This window comes from Pholcus phalangioides, unplaced genomic scaffold, assembly GCF_987345545.1.
Source record: "Pholcus phalangioides strain wild (caught in Gottingen) unplaced genomic scaffold, Ppha-v1.0 ptg000013l_1, whole genome shotgun sequence".
Classification (NCBI taxonomy): domain Eukaryota; kingdom Metazoa; phylum Arthropoda; class Arachnida; order Araneae; family Pholcidae; genus Pholcus; species Pholcus phalangioides.
The window spans coordinates 16,405,716-16,427,600 of record NW_028301606.1 but is presented as its reverse complement, the minus strand read 5'-3'; the positions used below and the strand labels follow the sequence as shown (position 1 = coordinate 16,427,600).

At 32.8% G+C, this 21,885-nt stretch overlaps 1 protein-coding gene and 1 non-coding gene across 3 annotated transcripts in view; one reads left to right on the top strand and one right to left on the bottom strand.

Moving 5' to 3' along the window:
- Positions 1 to 275: 275 nt before the first annotated feature.
- The window catches only part of LOC149078668 (plexin-B-like), a 242,442-nt gene continuing 220,832 nt past the window's right edge, over positions 276 to 21,885 (bottom strand). For both annotated transcript variants that reach the window (XM_089240809.1, XM_089240810.1), the window contains 21 exons: positions 21,718 to 21,823; positions 21,377 to 21,513; positions 19,298 to 19,474; positions 18,773 to 18,869; positions 18,362 to 18,634; positions 17,816 to 17,992; positions 17,385 to 17,628; positions 16,011 to 16,153; positions 15,782 to 15,912; positions 14,073 to 14,132; positions 12,806 to 12,880; positions 10,768 to 10,834; positions 10,508 to 10,654; positions 9,149 to 9,302; positions 8,409 to 8,573; positions 7,987 to 8,168; positions 5,745 to 5,905; positions 5,434 to 5,581; positions 2,991 to 3,131; positions 2,563 to 2,637; positions 276 to 1,719 (listed from right to left, as the gene is read on the bottom strand). In XM_089240809.1, coding sequence (XP_089096935.1) covers positions 1,618 to 1,719; positions 2,563 to 2,637; positions 2,991 to 3,131; positions 5,434 to 5,581; positions 5,745 to 5,905; positions 7,987 to 8,168; positions 8,409 to 8,573; positions 9,149 to 9,302; positions 10,508 to 10,654; positions 10,768 to 10,834; positions 12,806 to 12,880; positions 14,073 to 14,132; positions 15,782 to 15,912; positions 16,011 to 16,153; positions 17,385 to 17,628; positions 17,816 to 17,992; positions 18,362 to 18,634; positions 18,773 to 18,869; positions 19,298 to 19,474; positions 21,377 to 21,513; positions 21,718 to 21,823 — 2,962 coding nt within the window. In that variant the 3' untranslated portion in view covers positions 276 to 1,617. The remainder of the gene's footprint in view (positions 1,720 to 2,562; positions 2,638 to 2,990; positions 3,132 to 5,433; positions 5,582 to 5,744; positions 5,906 to 7,986; positions 8,169 to 8,408; positions 8,574 to 9,148; positions 9,303 to 10,507; positions 10,655 to 10,767; positions 10,835 to 12,805; positions 12,881 to 14,072; positions 14,133 to 15,781; positions 15,913 to 16,010; positions 16,154 to 17,384; positions 17,629 to 17,815; positions 17,993 to 18,361; positions 18,635 to 18,772; positions 18,870 to 19,297; positions 19,475 to 21,376; positions 21,514 to 21,717; positions 21,824 to 21,885) is intronic.
- Positions 5,008 to 5,081, top strand: TRNAS-GGA (transfer RNA serine (anticodon GGA)). The gene has a single exon. It is a non-coding gene; the product is annotated as a tRNA-Ser (tRNA).

Genomic DNA, 21,885 nt, shown 5'->3' with positions numbered 1-21,885 from the left:
TTTTAATTTTTTATGGATTGTGAATATCATCAAATGTTTTATATGGGGTGAAATGAAATATGCGTTTAGTTTTCGTTGACATTGAAGAAAATGATTTTTGGTTTTCAAACTGTATTTATCAAATTTATGTTAACCCTGATTTGTGATGTAACTTATGTGCAAGATTGATGTTGAATGGTGTTTCATTTGTTGAATATGAACCTACATAGCTATTTTTTCTCCTCTTGGAGGGAAAAAAAGGTGATAGAACTATTGAGGCATTTTTTTTTTTTTTTGGTGGATTTTGCGGTTTGATGTGACTTTTCTAGGGAGAATTATATAAGATTTTTCCCTATCGCCACAGGTAAAAAATACCAGTTTTCTTATTTCTTATGTAAACAGGGCTGTTGATTAATTTATTTAGGTTAATTCTTTTTCTCAGCCTGTTTTTATTACGTTTTCATTTGGATTTTGTGAAAACAAGTCAATGAAATGACCAATTAGTATTTATCAAGAATGACATCCACATTTAAACATTTCAAAAACGTGTAATAGATTTCAAAAACATTTCACAATGCAAATGGAGATGCGTAAGTTACCATGCTTGTGTGTGTGTGCATACGCCATGCATAAAACTTTGACTGAGAATTTCATAGTCCATTTGTATACGTTAGTATTCTATATTGTGATATGGCATGCATATTTTAATGAAACTTGTCATTTTTATTCTTGGTAAATGACTATGATTAGTCGAAAATTGCACATAATAATTATTTCCATACATCTTTTTTTAGGAATTGTTGATGGCTTTTCACATGAAACATGAAGTTGGCTTCTTAATGTGACTTTACCTTCCATTTGAAAGTATCATCAGTATATTTGACATGCAAGGCGAAATTACAAACACGTATTTTTAAATTACGAAATAAAAATGCTTATGCAAATTATAAAAAAAAAAGACCACACCAAACATTCAAGGGAGAGAAATATATGTATAAATTGAAAAATATAATGTATAAAAAAAAGAGGCGCGTAAAATGTGCATAGCATTATCGCCAGAGGAGGTGGCGCGGAGTTACAGTGAAAATGGGTAGGTTTATGTACACAACTGCTAAGATGCAGGTTTTGACATTCACTTTATGAAAAGAAGGCTCCTCCTCTGCAATAAATATAACATGTCTAGATCTGTACAACCGACTCTCTTCATACAGTTATAGTAATAAATATAGTACAAGGCTACAATTTTGTTTAAACCTTTGTTTTCTTTTTTTTTTTGCTGTAATCTGTCATTTTCGATACTCATATTTACAAAATTATAGGTCTTCAACTTTCCCCTTTCGAGTGGCACAAAAATCCAAGGATGAAAAATGTCCGATCACAGAAGGATTTATATTTCATACATATATATATTTCATTTGCCGTTTTGGTGCAGCACACTTAGAAATACGATGGAAAACACAGTTGCAACGAACAACCTATGCAACATCGGTCAGCATGCAACACCAAGACAGAGAGAGGAGAAAGTTATATACTATATGTGTAGACAGAAGACAGCAAATACTGACGATTTTTCATATCACTATGAAGTGGGGGAAAAAAAGACACATTGATTTCCATGCTCTTTCATTTCCCTTCTTTTCATCTGAGTTCACCTCCGTTTATTGTACAAGCCACAGTTTCTAGCTTCCTCGCAAGTTGAAGCCGTTGACATGCAGGATCTGCTTCCAAGGATTCCAGGATCTGGGAAAGACCAAATTAAAAAATATATATATTTTTATTATTTGATGCAGCATACATGTAAACATTAATTCTTTACGTGTAAGATTTATGTTGATTCAAACCTTCTGAAACAAGGGTGCACAATCTTTGGCTTCAGGCCAAATGTGGCCCACCAAGAGGTTCCATCCAGCCCGCAAAAATTGTCCCGGTAGAAAATTATCAATACACACAGCAAAATTAATGCCTGGGTCAAGCATATTTACGGGACCAAATATACGTGAAATTGAGAGTCATGTGAGATAAAGCCATTTATCGCAAAAAATATTGTCAAAGGCATGTAAAATTCCCAATTGCAACTGAAGAAATTGTCGAAGGCAAGTATAATTCCCAATCACAGCTGAAAAAGTTGTCAAAAGCAAATGAAGTTGCCAACTATCACTAATATTTCTCAAAAATTACCAATCACAAAAAATGAAGGGTACTGCAAGTCAAAATGTACTTTGCCAAAAAATGTATATGTTTGACAAATACGTGATGAATATATTTATATGACTATAATTACAGTAATTATGAGAGTCATAATTATCATAATATAATTTATAAGTCATGAAAATAATATCATAATTCTTAATTTCAAAAATTCAACTAAGGCTTGTTAAAAATTGGGGAAAAACAGGGCATTTTATGAAAAAAAATTGGAACATTAAAAATTAAGGGAATATCCTGTACAATATGCCATATGGTCACAATATACAAGTTTTTAGCCTGTGAGCTGCAGAATTATGGCTAATCTGGCCTGCAGACTGAGAAGTTGGTGCACCCGTGTTCTGAAATGTCTTTCTATATAGGGCTGAATAAATTTACCTGTTTTCTATATCTTGAAACATATATGTAAAGCTCTTTCAAGGCATTTAAACAGTCTATCTCTCCTGCATGCTCCTGAAAAATTAATGCAAACTAAATTAATATTCAAGCACTTAAACAATGAAGCATACCAGTCTTTTGCAGTCATTTTAGGAATATTGGAAAAATTTTAGACTATTTGGTCAACTAATAAATAAGTAAATGAACTCAAGAATTTTGAAACTCCTAGTTTATTTCCTCATTTACAATGGTCACACGTGCACGCTCGCGCGCGTGCACGCACACACACACACACCAAAATCTTTCCACCTTAATATTTGAACAATATTATAAACTTCAATGTTAAAGAGCTTAGCAAAAAAAAAAGTTCTTTTGCGACACTAAAGACAAATTATATGTATTTGCCATGATGAAAACTCTCTACATACCATAGAAAGCCTCTGCAACGCTGTAGACATTTCTTGCTCTGTCACCGCTGGTGAATTAGCTACGTCTTGATAAAACCTATTTACCATTTTCCTGTATGTAGGTATGTCTCTTGCAAACAGTAATTTATTAGATGGAGAGTCCTGGAATCCAGAAGAAGCAAAAAAATTATTTCTGAATATGAATTAGTTTTTATATATGGGTCATTCTCATGAAATTCGACAATAAAATTTAAAAAAGTTATCAAAAAAAAAAAAAAATTGCAACTAAACAATTCTTAGGGACACTTCTTATCTGCTAATAAACAAAATATAGTCAGCAAATGAAGTTTGTTAAAGATTCATGGTGAAAAAAAATTAAATTCAACCATGTCAGTAAATCCGACGAGGCATCTAACCCGTTTCAATGCTCAACTTGCTTGATATTTATGCTTGATAATCGCAACATGTTCTGTATTGTTTGGAAAATTACGTAAATAGTCATTATTTATCATATATTATGTCATTTTTACTTGTAAATAATCATTAATGCAATTCTCTGTAAATCTTGCCAAATTGATGGAAAGTTTGGTAATAGTAATGATTTGGTGATGTCATTATGAAACTAATATGAAAATCATCAAGATTTTTCTTGAAGGTTTCTTTTTCTTATATAGTGGTGCCGCCAGAGGAGAACTAAGAGCAGTTTGTAGAATTTTAGTTGGAATACAATCTTATTTGCGTAGACTCTCTATTTAGGCCAATTTTGAGAGAATGATTCATATAGCATCCAGCTATTTCATGAGTATCTAGGGATATTAATCACTTCCCCACATTACAGCCTAAATATAGTATAACATAATACAAAAGTGTATTTCCTTCAACCAATGAATACCAGGACACATGATGATGCCAATACAATGTATATAAAATTCAAAAATGGCAATAAAGCTCCACATGAATTCCACATTAATCCTAAGCTATCTCCTTGAATGTCAAGCACAAAGTAGAGATTGGGATACTTTTTTTCTCTGAAAATGACAGAATCTCTTGGGAAAGATTATTAAGAGAGATTATGCCATTCTCTGCTATTCATGAAATGTAAAAGATATAGGTAACTGAATTTTCCTTCCAAAAAATCATCTCTGTATTAGAATGTCTTACTATTTGAATTTGTGTATGTATTTAAATTTGAGGTGAATTTATATTTAAATTTAAAAATTCACACAAGGGTGAACAATGGTTATGTTCATTTAATTTTATCATTTGAAGCAGTGATTCCCAACGTAGGCCTTAACGCCCCCCTTGGGGGAGATGGAAAGTTCCAGGGGGGGGGGGGGGTAGAAGCTACGTGTATAACATAGAATCCTATGGGTTAGATTGCATTGGGGGGCGATGGGAGAAAAAAATTTCTGACGAAGGGGGTGATGTGTGTGTGGGACAAAAAAGGTTGGGAAACTATGATTTAGGGAATATGCACAGGCTAGCAAACTATTCGCAAATGTCAAAATACAAAATAGTGGTGTCCCCTCCATGTATTTGATTGATTCAATCAAAATATTTGTTGTTACATAAAAAACTTATTAGTAAGTGCAATGTATTGTATGTATGTTGCAAGTAAGTAATTTCAATGCCAAGTAAATTAACAAAAAATATGAGTGCTTTGTAATTACATAGAGAAATTCATCATGTGAGAGAGTTAGTCAGACTGGTGTAAGTCATATTTTCAACAATTCTGACTTACGAAGGTTTTTTAACAACTGGCTGTTGCGAAGATATATTTTGGAAAGAGAGAAAATTCAACTACCCCTGCGGGGAATCAAACCCACGCTCTTTCACTTTCCGGGTGAACGCCCTAGACCACTAGACTACAGAGGCACCGAATCTCTCAATCTTTCCTTGGAGCTCGTGTACACTGAAAGGGACTGTACATGGACGGCCGGACCAGACTTGGGCCAAGCTCACGACTGCTGACGCTGCCACCAGGTGGCGACTTATTGTATAAGTCGGCACACTCAAAGGAAATATTGAGAGATTCAGTGCCTCTGTAGTCTAGTGGTCTAGGGCGTTCACCCGGAAAGTGAAAGGGCGTGGGTTCGATTCCCCGCAGGGGCAGTTGAATTTTCTCTTTTTCCAAAATATATCTTCGCAACAGCTAGTTGTTAAAAAACTTTTGTATGGTAGCGGAGAGTGACATCATCCTTGTATAATTCTGACTTAATTCCAGAAATGCTGTCTAGAAGTGCGAAACTATTGAAAGAAAAAAATGAACTAAGCCTCTCAGTTTGAATAATTCACCATTATATAGTGAAATCACAAAATTTTACACATGGGACTTTATGTAAACAATTCTATTTCTCTCAAAATGAGGATTAATTGACTTACACCACTCTGACTTTAACTACCTTGTTGCTGTACTGTACCTGCTACTGTATTTAAATTGAAAAAGTATATGAAGGTAGATTACCTTTCCTAACCTATGCTCAGAGGTTGAGCAAGAGTCCATAAATGTTTGAGCAATCACAGATAAGCAAGAGTCCACGATCATAGTCTTCTCCACATCAAAGACAAAATCAGGATTTTTCACCAAATTCACCCAGAAACGCAGAGGAAGACTAGACAATAAAAGAAAATGGGTAGTTAATATTTGCATGAAATAAGATTTACAGAACACAAATTACTTGAATGCATTGAAATAACTGTGGATAAGATAAAAAGACCCATTTTTCCTTCCAATCACCAAAAACTATAACATTATTCAAATTATGTCATTTTTACCTGTTGCTTTTCCATGCATGTACCACTTCAGGATCAGAAATCCCATGTCTAAAAGCCGCTTCATCCAGTAAATCAAACAACCACTTCACTGCTAGTGGAAGTGAGTCACTGGCAGTCAAAATTGTTGACAGGAAATCATCTACAAACTTCTGTATAGTACCCTAGAAATATATAGGTAAGTATATGATTATTCTGTTTAGATATATAAAAAAAGTAAAAAGTACAGGTGGGCAAAGTCAGTAGAAACTTTAAAAATGAATAAAAACTGGAAAAATAACCGAAATAAAAAATGGTTTACAGGGTTAGCATCGCTAGGTTATGGGAATTTTTTTAAGACAGGGAAAGAAACCTCAAAAATAGCCAATAGGTGGTAGCGCTGGTAGGAGTGACTTCGGTGGAAATATGCAAATTGAGATGGCTATAAGAAATTGCACTACTAATCCACAAACAGTTCACTGTTGTAAACCATATATGTGGACCTGCTGCACTCTGCCGTTGCTGGGTTTGTAACTCGCCTGCAATGTGTTATCTCCTGTGGCGGTGGTCATGTGGAACACACTGCTGTAATAAACAATTTGGAGGCATTCTGTTCATTACTTGCCCATCTTTTCTTTGATTTGTGAATGTCAGCGCTCCCTATCGGCTGTTTTTGAGTTTTTCCGGTCTTCAAAAAATTCCAGTGATGCTAACCCTGCAAACCGTTTTTTATTTCGTTTATTTTTCCGTTTCTATGGACTTTTTGCCCACCTTGTGTATTCATTTTCTGTATGTTTGATTGAAAATTCTAATGTAAAAATAATTTGAAATCGAAAAGTGTGGTTTGATTCCAGATGAAGACATATAAGAGAGTACTGAATCAGTAAAAAACATGCAGATTTTTTCCCCCTTCAAAAATTGTGACAACTTGCAAATTTGTAACAAGGAAAAAAACCCAGATAAATACCGTACTGTTAATTGGAAACAGTGCCATCGAATACATGGACCCACCCAGGGTCATAGTGTGCCTTTTTGGGGCCCTTCTTAAAATGGTTGTTATTATGCCAAACTAGCTATAATACCCGGCACTGCCCAAATTTTCTTCAATGAGGCTTTTTGGATCACGTAATATCTCCCTCTTTCTTTCAGGGTTATACAAACCATGTCTAAGTTAACGAATATATCAACTTTCTGCATGACCCATGAAAGAAACAAAGCTAGATTTAAAGAAGTGTAAAAATGAATATATATTTTTTCCTTTTTTTAAAAGGTGTGCTAGGTATTTTGATTTCCCCCTTGAACTTCAAGTTATCCATCTGCCTGTTTCTGCTTCAAAAAATGCTTAAAGCTGTGGAATTTCTTTGATGTACTTTATGGGCCCATAATTAATTTTAAAACATCCTAAACTATATGGGGGGGGGGGATTGATGCAGTTGAATATTAAAATGCAATTCAGAGACATTAATTTTCATGCTTGAGAAGAAATAAATAAAAAGTTGAAATAAATGTTATTACATGAATATCCAACTCAAAAGTAGGTCTGGCTAATCACATCATATTTAATTTTGTGGGCTTTGTATCTCTAAGCAAACTCAATATTTCAAAAATCTAGAATTCAATACAATTTTTAAAAATATCAATGTGGCAGAAAACCCCACTAAATTTCTGCATTTCTACAGTAAAATCGGCAATTTTAATACTGATTTTTATGGGGATCATCCTTTGCCTGACCCTCAAAGTGATGCTGATGATGATGATTATGACCTCTATTCAAAAAGCTCTCATTACTCAGAGGATTGAAAATGTGGTAAACTATTATAAAGGCATAAACTATTATACATATATACTGGCAGCATTGAAGAAGTGACAAACCATTATAAAGGCATATACACATCTGAAACGCATTGCTAGGGAACTACTCTAACTAGAATAAACATTCGGAAACTGATCATGGGCTTTTAAAGTAGCCCATTGTTCAAGTTGGGTCTCATTTGGTATATATGCAAAATTTGGTAATGATCAATCTAAAATTACAGATTTGTATAGAGAACATACACTCAGAAAATCAATTATATATGTATAGATAAGTGTGTAAATATTTTTGGGTCCCTTATTCGGCTCGGAACCCTGGGACACTGCTCCAGTTTCCCCAGCCTAGTTACGGCTCTGGAGCCACCTGATAATGAGATTTGGCATTATGATTTTTGATAGTAGGTATGGAATGTGTGTGTGGTACGCAAATAAATTGATTTAGGATAAGTTTTACCTTAGTCGATAGCAGCCTCGTTAGAAATATTTCTGGAATAGCTTTGTGACTGTGGTCCTTATGAAATTCATGATGATCTTCTGAATTTTTGACTAGGTGCCAATATCGAAAATTAGGCCCATCATCAATGTGATTCCCAGAAGGACTCAGACCAGAAAAGAAAGGACCATTGGCTTTGGAACCTAAAAAATAATGCTAATCATTAATATGTCAATAAACATGAACAAACTACTAATATCAATTCTTTCTTGTTTTCCTTTATTTCAAGAGATGATGCATGAAATTTACTTCCACTCCCCGAACTTGGTATGTCAGAATGGTAAATTAAACATAGAATTTAATATAGTATGAGTTATTATTATATCATAAAACTAAATTGTAATTGATTTGTTCAAGTGAAATACAATGTTATTGGTGCTTACGTATATTGTTGAGCATCTCTTTTCTCCTAGACACCAGACACATAACTGCAGATTCTTTGATACCATAATGGTTAAGGGTGTTGATCCTCTTCCAACCATTCACTGTCTTTGTGGTCAAGTCTTCATCTGCCAATATTAGATGACCACCTCGACCATGGCGCCATTCTGACAACAAGGAGAAAAATCTGAATTTTTTTTCTACGCACACTAATATTTTTTCAAAAGACCATGCAAATAAAAATTTCCTGCAGACCCCCCCCCCTTCCTGAGCTGAGATTATAAAAAACATACACCCTCTTTCGAAGAAAAAAAAAAGATGAAACCCCTTCAGAAAATCCTATGTACTCCTATGTGTATATATATGGTGTGTACGCCAGACAAATCCTATATATTCAGAAACCTATTATATTGCTTGGCGTTTAGTGTTCGATGATGGCCCACTGCTGTATATATTTCTTTAACTAACATAGTTTCTTAAATTGATTTGTTGCTTTGTGGAATCAAAGCTGAAAAGTAGCAAAATGTTTCTCTTTTCTGATGGTTAAACTTCTTTTCATGGTTAAACATGTTTGATTTATTATGAAATTCCTACCAAATTTATTGAAACTTTATTGGAAAATTAATCAATTTACTACATTTATTGTCATTCACATAAAAAATCTCATTAAAAACTTGGAGTAAATCTCTTCAAATAATTTGAGTCCAAGAGTCAATAAAACGGTTAATCAAAGTTTTCTTACCTAAATCCACATCTCCTATCGAAGGTCTAAGAGAAAAGGGTGTATTTTTGTACAAGGAATCAAGAATTTTGGATTTGACTTGGCTTATGGTATCACAGTCTAAAACTTTACATTGCATTTTTTCATCTTGTTCTTCATGTATCACCTGGATAGTCTGAATATAAAAAAAAATTAAATTAACTATAAAGCAATTAAAAAACACACTTGAAAGTGCTAGAAAAAAATGTATACAATCAATTATACTGAGCAGATATTATCATGACTCTTACTATTTTATTAAACCGAGAAGTCCGCTTTTATAAATTTCGTCATAATACAGTTAGGTTATTAATGCACAGGAAAACTGTGTCATAGAATATGCATGCAGAGTAACAGGACTCTAATGTAAATAGCTGATTAAGTTTTTCTGATCAGTAATAATTGTCTATCAGGCTCAAAGTGTGTTGTGAATTTGAGTAGACTCACAATTTCTCCAAGACCTGCTGTTATTTTTGACACTGAGTAGACTTGACTAACTGGAATTGGTCATTTACAGTGTGTCAGGAATGCTCCCATTGTCTGACAATAGCCAAGTTGTTTCATTGGTTCCTCCCTTCATTCTGATGTTGATCACAGATTGTAGAGATAGAGCCTTTTGCTTTTTCAAGGCCAGTGTCCAAGTTTGACTTGGCTTTATCACACCATCTCTCTCATTGTAGCAGTTGATGTGTTTGAAATTTCTATTGTTTTTATATATTACAGGAAGGTACAGTAATAATCTTTGCCAGATAGACATCTTCCATGAATTTTATTAGGATATAATTGGTAAGGGTGTGCTTTAGAACGGCAGACTTATCTCTTTGACCAGACCTGTAGTGCCTCTGATGCTGTTCAATTTTAGTTGCTATTGATCAGGCAGTGGTTTTAGTTTAATTGTAGCTATTCCAGAAATTATATATTTTTTTTTTCGAGTAAGTGTTGATTGTATTAAACTAATATTCTATTTTCTTAGCAGTTTTTTTTTAGCCAAAAAATCTACTGGGATCACAATGGGTTACAAGATGATCACATCTTGGGCTTTTATGAAATTTTACGATTTCGGACTGATCCGGTTGAAACTAAGCAAAAAATATTTTAGTAACGCTAACAACAATTTTATAAAAGTTAAAATATTTTTAAAATAAAGCAACAAAAATGCTTCAAATATGCATCTATATTAGGAACTCTGGCATAAAATTATTGAAATATTATATAGAAATTCTAGAATTAGGAATTCTGATGTCATTGATTGTAGGTATGATACAATCATATACATTTTTAAACAAAACTGCACATGAATTTCTTTAAAAAAAATTATTCAGAAAGAAAAGTTATAATTACCACTATTGAAAAATCCATTTGTTCCTTGAGAAGGCGATCTTCAGATAGTGAATACCTGGCATCATGTGTCATTGTATCAACAGGACCTTTTTCTACTTGATGTTTGATTGCACTGAACAGAAGGAACAATGAACGACCAGCTTGGTCCTAAATGAAAACAAAAAATTGATTTAGCAAAACATTCAAAAGCTGCATTTTAATATTCAATAGGACTATTCCTACTTTGCGATGTAAAACAATTAAGAAATTCGTCTACTCACTTTTATATAGTTATACATACAAAGAGCCATCCAGTTGGTAAGCATTTTTTCTACAACTGATTCAGTTCTGAAAAAACAAAAAGCAGTTAAATATAGAATGCAGATGGATCAAAATGTGAGAATAGATATGTTTCACGTATTTTGCATGCATGCATATATACACATGCCCTTTTCTTTATGTGATTAGTTGGTTCTACATAACAGTTGTGTAACACAAACCAGACTTTAATATGGGTAAGATATATATATGACAAAATAAGTCATGTTTGCTTATATAATAATATACCCTGATGATTTAAGAAGTGTATGTTACAGCCGATATGTACGGAAAAAGCAAAGTCCTTGAATTAGCTTATATAGCAGTTTTATACATGCATAAAGTGCATTATTGAGATTATCCTGGACAGAATCAGCATGCATAGCTCATAACTGAATTCAATATAGAATCATATAGCTTTTGGTTGATATCTACCGAGAAATTTTGCGAACTTATTGGAGTACAGTACATACAGGATATAGGCCAATATAGAATACGATTACATTTTTTCTTAATTTCATTGATTCAACTGTTATTATTTGAGTATTCACTAATGGTTTTCATTCAATGTTGCTGCCATAAAAACAATAAATTAAAAAAAGCACCTTATGTTCATTAATTTTACTTGTCATCAATCAACATGCTTTTGCAGTTCCTCAATAGGTGGAGAAGATCTGAAGCTTTTAAAAAAAATGTGGATATCTGTTTTTACCGATCGCAACAATCGCGTTTATCTCCACCACCTACCCAGTGTTCCGAAATTAAAAGTAAAACTAAACCATTCAATAAATTATTTGAGAAATGATTTTTCCCATGCAGTTTTCAGGTATAAAATGTTTTTAAATAACCCAAAAGTTTACTTTTAAAATAGCTATATTTATTACTAACAGGTGGCTCTTTTTTGTGGAACATTACAGTGCTGTCTGTCTGTCATTAATGTAATTGCTCCAAACAGATTTAATTGAATTTTGTCATTATAAAAATTTTTACAGCTTTCTGTGAAACCATCAAGATATCCCCTGGCATACGATACATGTTGCTCAAATGCCAGTTTGGCTTAATTTTTTACAGGTTTTTGTTTGCACAGTATGTTATATCCTAATTATTTTTTTGTTAAGAGTGTGGGTTTTGGTATGTTATAACCACTGTATAATGTTTCAAGCAGGGTGATAACAGAGGTAAAAACATATGGAAGTGAATGAGCCAAAAAATTAGGATTACAAAACTGTATGTTGTATCCTTGCAAATGTTAAAAGTATACTCGACTGTATTCAGAGGCAGATTTATGTTTTGCCGCCTGTTGGCTACATAAAATTTGCCACCTTTCTCCCATTCTAGTCTAATTTTCCTAACCACTCAATCCTCAAATTTGCCACCCTGGTTTATAGCCTACTTACCCCATCCCCCAGTAAATACTCCTTTGACTATAAGTCACTCTTTTGGTCACTCACATGCTTGCACACTTTCTTGGTTAATCTTTTGGCCACCCACTGACCTGATCCTCTGCTCTCTAGGTCATTCTTTGTCACATGCTTACACACTGTCTATGCCGTCTTTTGGTTGCTCAGTCTCTATGCCTTACATTCACATGTTTGCACTCTGTTTTGGTCCCACACATGCTTTCAAACTCTTTAGGTCACTCTTTTGCAATTCACTGACCTGTACCCTTGCTTGCTAGGTCATTCTTTTGGTCATTCACATGCTTGCATACTCTTTCAGACACATGCATGCTTCCACACTTTCTGTCACGCACATGCTTGGAAACTCTTTATGTCACTCCCTTGGTTGCCCACTTACCTGTACACCTGCTCTCCAGGTCACTCACTCACATAGTCCCTCTAGACATAGGTGCCTGTGTCCCTTTCTGTACTTGCCGCTCTGGGTTATAGTTTGCTAAGCCCCCCTCCTTCTCTGTAAATATGCTTCTGACTGTATTTATATTGCATAATCTCAATGTATATGTGTGAGAAAAGATGATGAATTTTATATTTTAAATCTTACCGCCTCAACATGAGCTGTGGATGCTTGGTGCCAACATATTTATCAATCAATCGCAAAAGGAGTTCTTTCAGTATGCTGCAATGAGGTAACAGACAGAGAGTTAGTTTGATAAGCAAAAGTAACAAAGACAAATCACAAAAATATCAGTTTTCTGTTGATCTATATTTCTCATCACAGTAAGTTGGTTTTGCATCACAAAAATTGTTAAAATAATTGAGGTTCTCAAGGAATTCAAAACTGAATTGCTTTTTTTTACAAATTGCATAGGAAAAGGAATTTCTTATTCCATTCCACATAGTGTCGGGCCTGTATCAACCACCACCCCTCCCCCCAGATTGGCAGTTGTTAGTGTACAAATATGGCAGTTGTACAAATTGGCAGTTGTTAGTGTACTTGTTGGCCATGACAAGTAAATTGCCCAACAAGGTGGCTGAAAAAAGACAAGTGCAATAGTACAGGCTCCAAAAGTAAGGTAGGGTATGATTATTATGGGCATGATTATTATTGATGATGTATAAAACCTATTATACTATATGATAGCAGTATACATAATATTCATTCTTATTACCATTGTTTTCGGCTTGAAAATATGAACATTTCTACTTTACTTGAAATGTGTATACAGCGTTCCCTTTATAGACATGAATACATTACTGCAGAATCCCGAAGTTGGTCCTCATAGGGGCTGGCGAAAGCCCAAATTTTGGACATTTACCAGGTCAACTGGGCTGACCACTTCGTGAAGTGACCAAGTTTGGGCTTTGGAGGTAACAAATGTATGACATAAAATGTGTCTTTTGGTATCAAAGACTAAAATAGGGTCTTCAAATTGGAAGAATTTGTTGATTTGTTGTTCAATTGAAAAAAAAGAAAAAAAATTAAAATTTTTATCCATTCAATTGCCCTTTTGCACAGAAAATTGCTTCTCATAGTCTTGGGGGGGGGGGGGGTTATCACACAAAACTCAATGAAGCCCCCCATGATGGCTGATTCATCTGCTATCTTTGGGCTAATATGTGATGTTTGCATTATCACTATAGCCAGTTGTTGTTCTCTATATTGCTCTTTTTTTAGTGATTATATTTCACATTGAGTACAAACCTGGTTTTTTTTCTTTTTTCTTCCAAAGACGGAGGGGAATGAATCTGCTCCACTTTACAGGTGTTTTAATATCACCCACTTTAGGATACATTGGACAAAGTAATAATAACACTAAATAACATACTTGTGAATAATATTACTCTGGGAGATAAGATATAAAACTAACCTTGTAGCATATTCCATCTTTTCTAAGAATATAATCATCAGAAGAGATGCCACATTTACTCTATAAAAGATTTTGAAAAATTTCAAACATTGCAAATTGATTTTCATTTCAATGGATACAGTACAACATTACTTTACAGGTTGACAAAAGTTTTTTCAATGCAGAGCAAATTAACATATAGTCAACCCTCGGTTTACAAACAGCTTGATTTGTGAACAATTATGTTTACAAACTTGTCTGTTTTCACGCAGCTATATATGTATATAATTATTTGAGAGAAGAGTTAGTTGACGAATTTGAATGATAATGTTCACGCTCCAAAATATGACTTCTATTATCCATTCTGTGATCCATGCATCAGCAGGTCACTTCAAACTTCAAGAAGCTCTACGTCAAAGAATTTTCTATCAAAATTGTTTCACAATAATTTCTGGCATGAAACTAACACTCTCAATTGACTTTTCAAACCATTATTTTATTATTCTGCATTACATGCAGCAAATTCTGTATTAAATTTGCTATCATTGACAAAGCTTAGCAGCAAATATTTTTACAGAACTATGAATTTACTTTGAAGAATATTGTGTCCAGATTGTGTGGCAAGCAGAGATTTTGCGGGTTTTGACATTGGGATTATAGATGATGTTAATGAAACCAGACATGGTCCCAGCATCGTTTTTATTTCATCTCTTCTATACTGTGATTGTTTTTTCAGTAACTTAATACAGTGAAACCTCCCCTAATGGACACTTTTTTGATCCCTGGTCCTATTGAATAAGGCTTTAATGTATTTCACTACCCGTTAGCAGACACTCTTGATACTGGACAGTAAAATCAGGCAAACTCTAATTTATTAATTTTTGGTCATAAACCAAGAATTTATGATATTCAACTATTCTATGTTTAATCCTGAGCTCGTGTGGGTGTCAATTAATTACTTAATTAACTGAGCATAAGTGTGGTCTAGAATGGTGAATTAGAATGGTAATGTGTTGATTTTGTTTTGTTGATACATGTGAAGAAAGCCAACATTACGAGACTTATAATGTTATGAATGTATTTTCAACTCTTTTTCACACTTATTTTAATTTAACTTTTATCAGTTATAATTTATATAATATATAATTATATTTATAAAATATGCATACTGCCTGTATCATGTACAGATAACATAATTAATTGGTTTAATGAAGTGAAGAAAGGTTATAAGTTTTCCCATATTTATCAGGCTTTCCACCCTTATTTGGGAATTATGCATAATCGCTCATAAAAGTGATAAATAAAGCGAAATTTAATCATCGAGACGATTGGTGATTATGCATACTACCAGTGTATCACTTTTACTGTAACATGAACAAGATTCCACTCTATATCATACCTCCCCATTAGCTGACAAACTATTTTGTCCAATGGGTGTCCGTAATCAAGAAGTTCTACTGTATTTTAACAATTTTCATTAGATTCATGTTATGCATAGGATCTGCTACAAAAGTTCACACTAGAAACTTTGGGGTGCCAGGAACGAATTAATTCATTTTACATTGAGTAAAAATTGTTTTGATTTACGAAAAATTCTGTTTACAAGCAGACTTTGGGAACTAAGAGTTGACTTCATATGTGAACTTCCTGGTGGATTTCCACTTAGAATGGAAGAGATATGTAGAGAGAGATTACTATTTTATGATAGTGAGTTTTTCTTTCACACTTACTTATCCCGGATGCTGAATGATTTTTGATCCTCCAAAGTTTCTATGAAAGTTAACAAGAAGTTCCTGTTGCTTAATAAATGTTCAAATTGTGCCATTGCTATCTCATACATATTCTGTGGCCCATTTAATTGCTATGAACAAAGAAAAAAAATGTTAGTTTATGCATAGTCAATAAAGGAAAGTTTTATTCCACTTTAGCAAATTAATGCATCAGAGAAATCTTTTATACCTTGAATTCCTCAATAACAGGATTGTCTGTAACTCCAGGAAAGAATACTTTCATCACAAACGTTCTATGATCTAAAGTTGGCACCCCCGTAGCTTGGATATCATTGTTCAGATCTGTCATATCCGTTTGCAGTTCAGCAAATGCTGTAAGAAAACAGGTGTTAATTTTATCTATGAAGGATACAATTTTTTTAATGCTATTAAATCACCATTCAAATATTTTAATAAACTAAAATGCAAACAAGTAGTTGTTTTTATTTGCTTGAATGTAAATAAAACAAATTAAATTTTGAATTTTATATTAGATAAAACTCTAAGTATATTCTAGCATAAGAGCTGTATACTTATTCAGTTATTTACTCTATTCCTCAGTAGTGTCATTTTAACTATGCCTAAGTGGACCTTATGTTAATAGGGCTTCATGATTATGCTATTTTGTACTTTGATTTTAAGAATGAGTATGCAAATAGGCAGGCTGGTAATTCCAGCCAGATGGAGGTTTCTGAACAGCATTTGTCCAAAGATCCATGATGATTTTGAGATAACTTTTTTTTAATTACACTAGAGAAATTCCCGGAGGAATGTTTAAGAGGTACATGTGTGGTGTAATAGTAGTGGTAGTACTAGAAAAAATTCTCAATAAGCAGGCATTTGTCCATTCTTATGGTCAATGAAAAGAAAAAATTAAATGTGTGTGTCTAATGAGGGAAATAGGACATGAAATAATGAAATTTTTGAATGCCTTATTTTGTTCGTTAGACATTTCATTGAATGAAATTATTAGGTAACTTTGAAATGTAAAATTCATTTATGTATGCAATGTATTATGCTGAGTAGCTTCATGTTGTACAGAACTGCAAGCCTCAGGGGAAGTGTTATGGTCCAAACTATTTCTGTTGGGCTTACTATGAGTAAACAAAATATAGCACTGCAATATTGGAAAAAGATCAGAAGAAAATTCCTAAAAGAGTGAGTGAAAAAAAAGAAGACAATTTTCAACTCTAGTTTTGTCAAACATTCTATATTCAATGATTTTGATTTTGTATTCAAGGATTTGTGCACAGAAAGTGAATTTGATGATATGTGAGAGAGAAGTAGTAAGAAAAATGTAATTCATCTTGGATCAGAACTATAGATCTATTTTCAGAATATTTTTAATTAATGGTTGAAGATTCTAATTAATTTTAAGAATAATTCATAAAATAATTCTAAATTCCATGTTATTGTCAAGAATTTAAATGTCAGTATGAATATTATTCAAATGTCAAGTGGTTTGGTTAGTTCCTCATTGAGCAATTTGCCTGTTGTGGCGTTTGTGTTTGTATAAAAATAGAATAAATAAGCATTTATGTAAAATTTTTCCCCTTAAAATTACCTTGCTTGCACTCAGAACGAACACTGTTTTCCAAGGTATCCATTTGTAACTGAATCCTTTTATATTCCCTTTCTGCTTGAGAGCTCTTATGGCGAAGTATCGCCAGAATTATGAAACTGAGAAAGAGCAACACTGCACCACCAGCAGCAATGCCCCCTATCGCCTCAGGTGGGAATTCATATGGTTTGGCTACTTCATAGCGTATGTATCCAACTTGAAAGCGGAGATTTTCTCCATAGCGAACCTGGAAATTTAATGCAAGTCTGATCAAAGGAACTAGTTGAGCTAAAATCACTTTTTAAAAGAATTATAATTATATTAAATTTGTTATTTATAAATAATTATAATACTTTTTAAAATTAATTATAACCAACAAAAAATGCAGTTCAACTGAACAAGATAACCATCCAGAAAATGAAAAATGTACATACCACAACCATGGGTAAGCCATTTTCCGTCTTTCTGCCCAGTTCATCACAGCCAGGAGGCTGTACTTCAGGTGGAAGGCAGACCAACTGTGTCATGCTCAGTGATGTCAAATTGCATGGACGTGTCCCTACAGTGATGTTTATTTCAGACTCAGTGCTTGCCAATCTCATATTTTCACCCTGATACAAAGAAATAATTTAAATACAGTGTTGATATACCGAAGTTTCAATAAGTCAAATTTTCAAATAGCCTGTGAAGAAACAAAGGCAAAAAAAAAAAGACAACTTCTGTTATTAAAATTATCAAAGATATTATTGTGTGTGGTTTACTGTAACTCTTAATTCAAAAATCCTGCTTATCGGTGTAACTGGAATAAAACATATGAACAATAAAAGGGGAAAAAAATAGAAACAGTTATTTTAAGTTGAATAAAAATTTGAGGAAACATAATTTGAAAACTATAACTATATTTTTATTTGACTGATATTTCGGTTTGAAAGAGAAAATCTTGTCTCTCCAAGGAAAGGGCGTAAATATAAATGACTAACCTCAATGACAAGAGATTCTCCTTTGTACAGTTTGATACCATCTTTGCTCAAACGGAAGAATTTAGGGTCAGGAACATAGGTGAGCTCATTTGGCAGAGTTGGGTAATAATTCTGTAGATCACGAACAGTTTGAACATCATCCATTACAAATCCAAACTTCAGCCTTATTTCATGGTAATTCGTGCTCCAGTATTGTGACTGTAACTTTTCAGAGCTAGTGTCCACAGCTGGTGATGGACAAGTCATTGTTGATGAATTAAGCACTTGGCATGCCTATTTATACAGAGAAACAGATAGAGTGATATATATCAATTCGAAAAAAAATTATAATTTTTTTTATTCTAATGCAACAGTTATTCAAAATAAATAAATTTCCACCATAAAATCGAAAGAAAACATTTGAATACTTACAGTTTCATTCACAACACCATTAGCATTGAATACCACTAATCTTGGTTGCTGTATAGAAGTGAGATTCATTCCATGAATTTGAATAGGCCGTCCTCCACTAAATAGTATAAAAAAATTTAATGTAAGAAAACTTTTTGCATGAATAGAATTGAATGTTTTTAAACACAATCAAATAACTTTTGAATTTCAAAAGAGTAAAAATATTTATAGTAGGGGAAAACTGCCAAAACATCATCATGTAGACAAAATATGATTCTTAGGAATATAAGTTTGTGTTTCTCAGTATACATTTCCATTGCAGGATGTCTAGACATAATTATTTCCCTGATATGATGATTAATGAGCATAATCTGTAGAATAATAGAGAAATATAGACTGGAAAAAAGAACATGCAGAATTTCTAAAAATTTCTAAAATATGGCATTAAAATAGACCAAATGTCTCTTATGGTTTCTAACTTTTATGAAATTATTAGATAAGTAATTAATAACTAATCATAAAATAGTATGAACACTTTTTTTGTACCTCTTGAAACTTCTTAATGGATTAATGTATCGTATTATTGGATCTGAAGTATAAAGGAAAGGATTCTCATAAGTCAAATTAGCACCATCTATCCGTAGCAACAATTTGGAAACAGCATATGAAGGCACTGGAGATGCAGATGTACGACAGCTTATTTGACTGTTACTTGCCAATGACCTGAAAAATGAATTTTCAACATGAATCATGCCATGTTTAAGCATGCGGAAAAACATTTATTTTTATTTTACCATTTTCTTTCAAATCAAATTGTTTATTATTAATATATAAATACGAGAGAAAGAGGGAAAAAAATTCCCAAGGAGAGCCAAATAAAAAATTACTTGTTCTTGTAAATGCTAATAAAATTAGTATGGACAGCAGAATAATAAACAGATAAAATTAAATATATAGTACCCGTATACATAAAAATTTTATGGTAACAGAGGAGTGCAGTTTATAGAAACAAATTCTCTCTCTCTCACACAGAGTGCATCAAATGAAACTTTAATGTTCTAACATTTTTAATTTTCTAACACAAGTGACACTTTTAAAAACAAATATGATGCTTATGACAGGATAAATCAAGAAGCTATCCATACTTAGTCAAGACAACCATACTTTTTTACGGGCAGTAAATGATTTGTAATAATTGCTCCTATTTTGGGTTGCTGTATTTTTGTTATATTGGGCATACATAATATTTTTTATGGGCAACTTCTTCCAGCCACCTTGTTGGGCATTTTGCCTGTTGTGACTTTTGCATTTAAGCATTTGGTGTAAAAAACAACAACGAGATGCATCCTGTAAATAAATTAAACTGTTTCATTATTTACAAATTACATGAGCAACAGCGAAACATTAAAACAAATTTTCTGTGCATCAAATGAGAACATGTATTGTTTGCTACCTTTTTTTAAAGCATGATAAATTAGTATTATGAGTGATATCTGGTGGTAATGTATTGTGCAGAATTTTGGGATAAGTAAAATGTTCCTTCAAAAGTATTTTACGAGGTAATGGTAGAGAACACATATTATTTTGTCTACTTGAAGATCAAGGTGTATTTAAAGGTAATGAAAATTGACTTTTGAATAAGAAGAGGAGGGATTTATATAGCAATATAATTGATGTAAAATGCATGTATTCCTAAGTATTCCTAGATGTTGATGAAGTTGTATTGAGATGGCATGATAAAATCATTTGCAATAATTCTATTTTTTTTTCTGGAGGTTGATCATAGGGAAAATGTTTGAGAGATAGTCTGAAAACCCAAAACAATTAAGTCATTTATTAGGAGTGAGTGAAACAAATAGTAATAAAGAGTTAATAAAAGTTAATGAAAGACTGATTTAAATAAGGTTTGAGATAATAAAATTTCTAGCCATAGTCTTTTTTGCAAATACTTGACATGAGATTCTTCCATTTAAGATTGTGATTAATATATATGCTGAAGTATTTAATTGTTGTAACCTGTTCAAGACGTATGCAATAAACAACTAGAACTAATAGTACAATCATTATTATGGAATATTAAATTAGGATCAAAATGAATATTAGCCTGGGAAGAGAAATTTATTAACTTATTTTTTGATGTATTTTATCTTAGGTCGCTCAAGAAAGAAACCACTTTCAAACTTTAATTAAGTCAGTACTGATTAGGTTAGTTAGTGATTGGAAATCGTCAGCTGAGTAAAGTAATACAGATTCATCAGTGAAAGTTTTTTTTTCTATTCATGTTTAAGTTGCATAAATCATTTATGAATATTAAAAATAATAATGGTCCCAAGACAGAACCATGAGGAACATCTTTCACTATTTCCAATGGGTTGCTAAAATATTATTTTCAAATACGTAAGAAACTTATTTTCATAATTTTATTTCATATATATAATAAATTATCATAATAATATAATATTTTATATATAAGTTTCTATCATGATTTTAAAGGAAAAGTTGTAAAAATTTCATGTTGAAATTTGTCAATAATATCAATACCATCTGCATTTTTTAAAATTAAAAAATTTTTTTTGATGTTTCTGTCATCAAAACCAATAAATCAACTAAATGAAACTCTATTACCTTTCAACTCTACAAAGTAGACTATCAAGCCAAACTTCCACATGACTGCCAATATTCAAATTGCTTCCACGAAGGTACAGTCTTGTACCACCAGATTGAGGACCAATTCTTGGATATATGTTTGTAAGCTCCACAGACTGGAATAACAATATTTTTAATAAATTTTTCGAACTTTACTATTGCTATTGAAGGTTTAATAACATTTTGCAAGGGAAAAATTTTACAACATGCCAGAAGGAAACACAACGAAAAAGTAATTAAATTCAATTGAAGGACTTCATGTATATTTTTTGTATGGTTCATAAACATATAAGCATATGTAAACTATCAAAACAATTTACCTTATAATGAAATTTTTCTTGTGCTCTAGTAACGCCAGCTCGATTTCCTACTACCACAACAGCCTCCATTGGACCACTTCGGTTGATGCCTGTCTTGCAAACAACCCTGTATAAGCAAACAGTGATTAATAAATGCTTTTCCATCATTCTGATGGACTCAAAACATCC